This window comes from Pseudorasbora parva, chromosome 2 (genome assembly GCF_024679245.1).
Source record: "Pseudorasbora parva isolate DD20220531a chromosome 2, ASM2467924v1, whole genome shotgun sequence".
Classification (NCBI taxonomy): Eukaryota; Metazoa; Chordata; class Actinopteri; order Cypriniformes; family Gobionidae; genus Pseudorasbora; species Pseudorasbora parva.
The window spans coordinates 23,044,769-23,053,965 of record NC_090173.1 but is presented as its reverse complement, the minus strand read 5'-3'; the positions used below and the strand labels follow the sequence as shown (position 1 = coordinate 23,053,965).

Below are 9,197 nucleotides of genomic sequence, written 5' to 3'. Positions count from 1 at the left end.
ATGGCTCAGAAAGGCCTTCATTGACACCAATGTCATTTCCTCTCAAGACCCATAAAGGCACTAAAGACGTCGTTACAAAGCCCATCTCACTACAGTGGCTCTACAATCATTTAAGAAGCGACGAGAATATTTGTTGGGTGAAAAAACATACAAACAAAAAAACAATGACTTAAGTTATAGTGATGGGCCGATTTCAAAACAATGTTTCGAACCGTTATGAATCAGCGTATCGATTCATGATTTGCATCGCCAAAGTCACATGATTTCTGCAGTCATGAATCGATAGTGAGATGGGCTTTTAACAACGTCTTAAGTGCACTGTAAAAAAATAGTTGGTTTAACTTAAAAAAGTAAGTAACTTGGTTGCCTTAAAATTTTGAGTTTATTGAAATTAAAAATTTGAGTTGATACAATGAAGGAAATTTGTTTAATAAATAGAAACTCAAAATATTATTGTATCTGAACCACATAAAAAAATGATGAATCATGAAAATAGCACTATTTGGCATGTTTCACTGTGTCTTTACAAATAAAACACACACAATTACCCAATATGCTTACAAAATCTTTTAATATTTTTTGAATAAAGGTGGTCGATTAAAAAAAAAAAACAGTGTATTAACTTACATTTTTTATTTCAATTAACTCAACATTTTAAGGCAACTAGGCAACTTCTTTTTTAAATATTTTTTTTACAGTGTGCCTTTTATGGGTCTTGAGAGAGGAAATGACATTGGTGTCAATGAAGGCCTTTCTGAACCATCGGATTTCAACAAAAATATCTTCATCTGTGTTCTGAAGATGAACAGAGGTCTAACGGTTGTCGAACGACATTATGGTGAGTAATTAATGACAGAATTTTCATTTTTTGGTGAACTAACCCTTTTTATTGTAAAAAAAATGCTTATTAACTTTTTTTGTGCAACAGTTAATTTACAGTTTTGATGCAATGATATTATATCAACAGTTTCTTCTAGTCTGTGTCAAAGTAAAAGTTTGTTCAAATAAGGGCTGAACCACTGGAGCCTTATGGACTATTTTAACGATATCTTTACTACCTTTCTGGACATTGAAAGTGTTATTTAAATTGTTGTGTATATGGAGAGGTCAGAGTGCTCTCTGATTTCATCAAAAAATAGCTTAATTTGTGTTCTGAAGATTAACAAATGTCTTAAGGGTTTGAAACAACCTGAGGGTGAAGCATTTTTGGGTGAACTAACTATTTAATGTTGACTTAAAAGTTATATTTAATGGGATAAAAATGGGAAATTTTATCAAACATTTCATCTATGGAACTAAACTACCCCCAGTGTTTATTCCTTTCCTGGAAACTTAAGTGTCTACATGATTAAGAGCATGTGACCTTCACGCTGACCCTGCACAGAGATAAATAGGAAAGGCAGAAAGCTGATGTGGGGCCATCACTATTTAGTGAGAATAGCACAAGTGTCATCACCTCTCACATGACACTCTTCTGTTACGTGATCATGTCCTCTCTCAATCCAACAAGATGTTCTTAACATGAAATATGATTCTGCAAAAGTTTTACAGAAGGAGGGGTTGATTTGTAGAGAGGCCCAGCTGCTCGCGGAGCAGCAATATGTTGATCCTGATAAGTGTGCACACACAGGTCCGTCTTGTGAGCTTGTGTGTCACGTGGGGCAGTTCAGAGCCCCAGGCACTAGCTATGCTCCATCGATCTGGGGGTCAGAGATATCTCCTCCACCCAGGCTCATCTGTAGCTCCATTCTGGACCACATTCATATCTTTATTGTTTTTAGACACATGATTTTGCTAGAATGCTTGTGAAATTCAGCTCAACAAAGCTTTCCAGCGAAGCTGTCACAAAACGGCAGACATCTGAGTGCATCCTTCAGGCCAGCCAATCCAACCGTTCAGAAAACCTCTTTAAACACAGCTCACCCGATCATTTATTCACCTTTTGTCCATACACTTAAAAATAAAGGTTCCAAAAGGTGGTTTTCACAGTGAAGCCATAAACCTTTTAGGGGTCTCCAAAAGGACCTTTCAGTGAACTGTTTTCAAGAGAGAGAAAAAAATTCTTAGTGTGAAGATTATATTAATGTAAAAAACATTTTTCACTATAAAAAAAACCTTTTGTCCAGTGGAAAGGCTCCATGGATTTTAAAGGCGCCAATAAAGAACCGTTACTTTTAATATTGTGAAGTCAATGTTGTCCAATGTTGTTTGGATACAGTTTCGGGCTGGAGAATGAATAAATGATAATTATCATGAGGATAGTTGAGTTAACGATCCATATTTTATTTCCCCTGAGAGTTGGATGTGGTCCCTATTGTCAAGTCACCTGCCGCTGCAGAAAGACTCTCCCTTAGAGTTTATCCTTAGAGTATTTAAGCAAATAAAAACACGCACCCAGTCGGAAACAGATGACCTGTGTTTGAGTGGCTACACCTTCACTGACCCTCTCGCTTCAATTACTAGAAAAGCCTATGGCATAATAACAAAGACCTGCATAATGACTGGTGTGGAAAAGTTTCAGTGTTTGCTGGTGTGTATGAACGGAATAGTATTAATAGTCACATGATTTGTCATGTAGTATGTCATCTTGTCAAACACATTTACTGTCTTAGCTAGAGTGATACCAATGTATATCAAAGCTTATATCAACATGCTATGAAGAGTTTTCAGGTGTGAATTTCATTCACCTGATGTCTAGGTTTATGTAACCCTGATACTGCTCATCAGCTGATCAACAATTATTCGTTTCTTGGCCTACTTATTGTAACATGATCATGGGGTCATAACCACGTTCTCCCAAATATTTCGATTAGTGAATGGCTGTTTTAAGCTTGACTAATATGATTATTAAAGGCACGATATGTATTTTCACCTCTAGAGGTCACTTATTTAAAACAAAGGCATACCTTGATGACGCCTTGATTTCTCGAGATCATGGGAGCTGGGGTCTTCACCTAGCTTAGAAATAGACGCACCCTAGCGGCAGCAAATCTAATTTTCCACGACTGTAGTCTAGCAACTCTCAATAGACTTCTCAGCTAAAAAAAACGAACTCTGGTCAGGCCAATCACATCATGTATAGAGTCGGCGGGCGGGCTTAACATAATGACGGCAGAGTTGCGTGCTACTTGTAAATAAAGAAGCTAGTGAACAGTGGTCTTTTGAATCGGCTTTGTCTGAAACATGAATCAATATGCTGATTCATTACTGTTTGAATCTTTATTTGAGGTTTGAAAACAAACGCTGAAGATAAGACAATGCTGAATAAAGTCGTAGTTTTTGTTATTTTTGGACCAAAATGTATTATCGACGCTTCAAGAGATTCTAATGAACTAACTGATGTCACATATGGACTACTTTGATGATGTTTTTATTCCCTTTCTGGACATGGACAGTATAGTGTGCATACACTTGCATATGCTTTCGGACTAAATCTAAAATATCTTAAACTGTGTTCTGAAGATGAACGGAGGTCTTACGGGTGTGGAACGACATTAGGGTGAGTCATTAATGACCTAAATTACAGGTTATTAATGACTTCTAAATTAAGAAGGGAAGATGTGTTCGGAGTTTTGCCGACTGGATACGGCGAAAGTTTAAACTATCAACGAGCTCTGCTTCACGTTGCTCTGGTTGGTTGAATCGCTATCCAGTTGCATGCAGAGGGAGTTTGAAACTCAACTGCTTATCCCGCCCCTCGGATTGAGCCCTGTCAATGGTGAGTTTCCTGACCAAACATCTTGATGTGGGTCTGGCTTGTTATGGTTGGTCTTCACCACTAGCTGGTGGAAAATAATCTGATGGGACTCAGGCAGAAATCATATTAATGGATAAGCTAATGTATTAAAGATTTATTAACGTTGCTGTAGTATGAAACAGGGTGGGGTTGAAAGCTGTCGGAGTGGATGCTAATGAAACAAGAGCAGTGGAGCTTTTATTATGCCACAGTCGCCGCTTCTGCTTCTTCAGCTGGTGTGTATGTGGGGTAAAGTGGTGCTGTTTTATCATATTAGATATATTTAAGAGTGTTGAAAGTTATGTTATAATGCTACTCTGCATTCGCTCAGTGGATCCTTGATATAGACATGGTAAAACATAGTACTCGCAGTAAATCAAGAAAACAACGAATCAACAAAGTAACTGTGAGTTATATAACAATGATCAAATTTCTGTTGATGAATGCATCCAAACAGTTGCTCACCTGTCTAATGAAACACATAATATTTTAAAGCGTCTTTAGAGTTTCCATGTTTCCATGGAAATCAAAGGTTAAGTTGGTATGATGTCATTGACAGACTACGCACGGACATGGTCCGTGTCAAGGTTAAAATTAACTATTTCTCTGGATTTAAACATTGTTGGAAACATTTAAGATAATGTAAGTACACAAATCAAAATATATATATATATATATATATATATATATATATATATATATATATATATATATATATATATATATATATATATATATAACACTGTTCAAGTGATAATTTAATCCAAAATCTTACATATTGTGCCTTAAAGGGGTTCTGACCAACCAATCAGAAATACTTTCATCTGTTTGGTTTGTTCACTTTCAAATGTTTTGATTCTATTTGGATTTTTATTAAGCAGCAGTTTCTTGACTTCACTGCTTCGTGATTTCAAAGATCTGGGTTTCCCTGCACTGAGTTTAACTTAATGACTCTGTGATCTTGCAACAGCCAAGCCGAAAGTAACTTAAGCAATAGACATGTGGCAAGGAGTTTCAAAATGTATGCCTTAAAACTAACTAGAATTGTTTATAGAATTTTTATTTCTTCTTTTATTTTAGATTACTTATTCAATTATGATTATTTTATATTCAATTATTCACTGCTTACATGTATAGTTGCAGCTGCTTTCCCAATAATTCCATAAATCGCAAAACTTTAATCTGTTGTTCAAAGGAATAAATATTATTTACTAATTAAACAGGCGTACTAAATGAACAGATTTAGTCACTTTGGCTTAAGTAGGCTAGTGTCTGATCTAATGAGAGGGAAATGTTGTCACTGTTGGAATAACTACTTTTTTCAATATAATGAATTAAAACAATAATAACATTTAAGCACGATGAATGTTTCTTCGGCTTGCCATATCACACGACTTTAATATGTCTGACTCTGAGACGTGAGAGATTGCATTTATTGCATTGCAGCTTGACTGTTAGTGGTCCCTCAGTAATTAGGCTACTAAGGTGTTTTCCACGGGGAGGAGCAACCAGAGAGGCAGAGAAGCGGAGCCACTAGACACTTGCACTTGGAAAGCGAAGGCACAGCGTGCGCTCCGTGGAGACGCTCGAACGCCACGCCATGCTATTCCAATTTTTAAAATAACCCAAACACTTCTATCATTGCTTTCGTTACATTTCAACAGAACGTTAACTTTCGTTCTTATTTATTTTATAGTCGCGTTGACTTTAACAAATAACCTGCTTTGCGCTCTCGGAGAAGTTCGTTCTCGAGCTGTTTGTTATGGTGTGGAGGGTATCGTTGAGCTAAATGTAAACGCATAAGTTAGTTGTTATGGAGAAATTTTGAAATGCAAAGACACACAGACTAGTGCACTAGATTATGCGCTGCAATTCTAATGTTAACTGCCCAGATATCGACTACAATGTCTCAGGCTGAGGTTGACATGGCTGGTTTAGGCTTCCCGAAGTTGCCTGCAGGTTTTGACGCGGATTCGTTCTTCCCTGTTCGCCTGCCGCCGAGACGGAGGAGACATTCGGCAAACTCCAGGAGAAATGCCTACAGGTTGAACAAACTCCACACCATGGACGCAGAGCCAAAGGAGAGCATCGCGCCTCTGACGAAAACTCTTTCGTGGTCAGCCGACAACATTCTATCGGAAAATACAAACGAGGAGAAAAAGGCGGACTCTTCTCCTCCACTGTCACCTGTCTCCATCTCTCCACCTGAGACTCAGGACTCGGACCCGCGACCCGCGGATTCCTGGGCCGCCGAGGAGCCCAGCGCACAGGAGGCTGATGCCAGCTCGGACTCCGACGACGAAAGCACCCAGAAGAAGCTTGTTTTGTCAAGAGCCCAGTTTGAGAGTAAACGCGAGCAAGAGGAAAAGGATGAGGTCGAGACTAAAGCGGTGGCAACTTCACCAGATGGAAGGTTTCTGAAATTCAACATTGAGATCGGAAGGGGTTCTTTTAAGACAGTCTACAAAGGCTTGGATACGGAGACCACCGTGGAGGTTGCTTGGTGTGAACTACAGGTAAGGATGGGGTGTTACACAAAACATTGTATCATAATGTGATAGATAATGACAGGTAGCCTATAGGCTATATGTTTTATAGATGATTTGTCCAATGCATTTAGCCCACTTTGATTAACTTTTCTGCTTCCTGAAACGTTGTTTGAAACATATTTCTAAGTAAAAGACTCTGATTAGCCTAACCATGGAACTAATGCATGTTGTATAAGTGTTTTCACTTGAGTTATTTATATTTAATTTTATTGGAGCTTTCTCAGTTGAATTATGTTTCAACTACACAAAGAAATTGAGTTGTGTTTATGAGGAAAATTGAGTTGCAATTATACTTAAGGATGCATAGTGAAGACATGTAAAGTCTATTAGGTCAACCACAAATGAGAAGTTCAAAATCTTTTTTTTTTTTTTAGTAAAACCAAGGCTATTTATATCAATTAAAAATTATTTGTATAAGATCTTCACAAAAAAAATGTTTTATATGGAAGCAGCCTACGTACTGGTTAATAATACTGCCTTACAACCCCAGTGAGCAAGATAAAGGCGACAAAAGCAAACATATACATTTCTGGAAAGTATACAGCAAGAAAGGAGAGAAACATTTAGAAATTAAACCATTAGAATGTCCATCCTTTTTTGCTTTGGCTTTTTATTCTATGACGTTTTCTGGGGACCCCTTAGAACCTTCTGGAGGACCCCAGTTTAAAAAAAAACCTGACCAGTATGGCTCCCAACCTTTTTCTTGAACCTCCAGGAGATGTCTTAATTGTTCTATTAGCAGTTACAGCATATGTGTATTGGAGCATCAGGTCAGTCAGTCAGACTGTAAAAAGAAAATCTATATATATTTTTTAAAAATATCTATCTATCTATCTATCTATCTATCTATCTATCTATCTATCTATCTATCTATCTATCTATCTATCTATCTATCTATCTATCATAAATAAGTTATGATGAGTTAAAAAAAGTTAACTATTTAAAAAAAACGTATACAAGATTCAACTTGTCAAAATCAGAATCTTGTGATATGATGATGATGATGATGGGTGGGGATGATGATGATGATGATGATGATGGGTGGGGATGAGGAAGGGAGGAAGGTATAGGCTTATTTAAAGTAACAATAAGCAATGATAGCATTTAGATTGTCTTTGTGTCATACAATGACTGAAAACATCTGATAGGCTCATCTTATGATGAATGGAAGAATGTATGTGTTATCTTTGTACTATTAGTTATCAGATTCCCTCTGCATTTCTTCATTACTGGAAATTATAGGAACACTGATGTCATATATTACTTTCCAAGGCAGCTGAGAGGGTTTATCAGCATGTGATATTACAGTCTAATCATGGCAGTGATTTTCTAAATATTCAGATGTCATTTTGCAAAAGATGACACACTGAAAAAAACTGTATAATCTCATTAGAGGCAAGATCTCATCTACTCACATGGAGAGTCAGTAGGTTGATTAATGTGCAAGGCTCAGCTCAGGAATGGCTAGCTCAAGGTTATGTTGCATTTTCAGTGGCAAATATAGATGGGTTAACCTATTTTTATTGTCACTTCAGATAAGGTGTTTGAGTTTGAACTTTCCTCTAGTTTAATACCTTTTTGTATGGATTGTCAGTAATACGGTTTATAATACGGATAGCCCAACAGTCTCTAAATAAGCTTATTAGTTTATAAGCAGCACATTGCTTGACACAGTGTAAATCATGGGTCAGCATTTACAAATGGATGTAGACTCCTTTGAATGTTGTAGAGTGTCTGATATAGTCCTATACTTATTTTTAAGTATGTGTTCTGTTAGTTATGCTTTCACCTTGAATCCAAAACCTAGAGTTCTTCATGGATAGCCTCATGTTCGCTTTGCCTGATGTGCATTGCTATGATGTTCACAAGGTTATAAGTAATGGGCAGTGGACAGGTTCTGCTTCCGTATGGTGTAATATGCAAGATGTCTCATGCTGTGGTTACTAGACAGATAGCTGGGGTCCTATTAGTTTTTTTCTTTCCAACAAAAACATTCATACTAAAACAAGCAATGTACACACTACAGATGGAAATGACCATCGATCTAATTTGAAGCGTATTGAATCTGTTTTTGGCTAATTCAATAAATCACACTAGCTCTGATGTGAGACTCTGTGGTTCTCATTTGGTGGATCGCAGGTTCAGATGGGGTCGTGGATCCCAAGAAAAAAAAGGTTAAATGCAAATAATAATATGCAATTAACTGGAAAACAATATAAAACACAAACACACAAACATACACTAGAAGAAAAAAAAATCATGTCTCAAATTGAAAATTTTCTAGTGATTGATCACATCTAAATTTTTCCGTTGGCCAAATAGTATTTCTGTGAATTGATGCAATTTGATTAACAGAAATTCAATTTGGCCAACTGAAAAATTTAGATGCGATCAGTCACTTGAGAATTTTTTTTACGGTGTACACCGATCATCAAGGATATGACCACCTTCCTAATATTGTGTTGGTTGCCCTTTTACTGCAAAAACAGCCCTGACTCGTCAAGGCATGGACTCAGCTAGACCTCTCTGAAGGTGTGCTGTGGTATCTGGCAGTAAGATGTTAGCAGCAGACCCTTTAAGTCCTGTACGTCACGAGCTGGGGAATTTGGAGGCCAAGTCAACACCTCAAACTCGTTGTTGTGCTCCTCAAACCATTCCTGAACCATTTTTGTTTTGTGGCAGCGCGCATTATCCTGCTGGAAGAGGCCACAGCCACCAGGGAATACCGTTTCCCATGAAAGGGTGTAGATGGTCTGCAACAATGCTTAGTTAGGTGGTACGTGTCAAAGTATCATCCACATGGATCGTTGGACCCAAGGTTTCCCAGAAGAACATTGCCCAAAGCATCACACTGCCTCCGCCGGCTTGGCTTCTTCCCATAGTGCATCCTGGTGCCATGTGTTCCTCAGGTA

At 37.6% G+C, this 9,197-nt stretch overlaps 1 protein-coding gene across 2 annotated transcripts in view; it reads left to right on the top strand.

Annotated features, from left to right (window-relative positions):
* The first annotated feature begins 5,175 nt into the window (after positions 1–5,175).
* Positions 5,176–9,197, top strand: part of wnk4b (WNK lysine deficient protein kinase 4b) — a 72,261-nt gene continuing 68,239 nt past the window's right edge. For both annotated transcript variants that reach the window (XM_067412559.1, XM_067412550.1), the window contains exon 1: positions 5,176–6,252. In XM_067412559.1, coding sequence (XP_067268660.1) covers positions 5,614–6,252 — 639 coding nt within the window. In that variant the 5' untranslated portion in view covers positions 5,176–5,613. The remainder of the gene's footprint in view (positions 6,253–9,197) is intronic.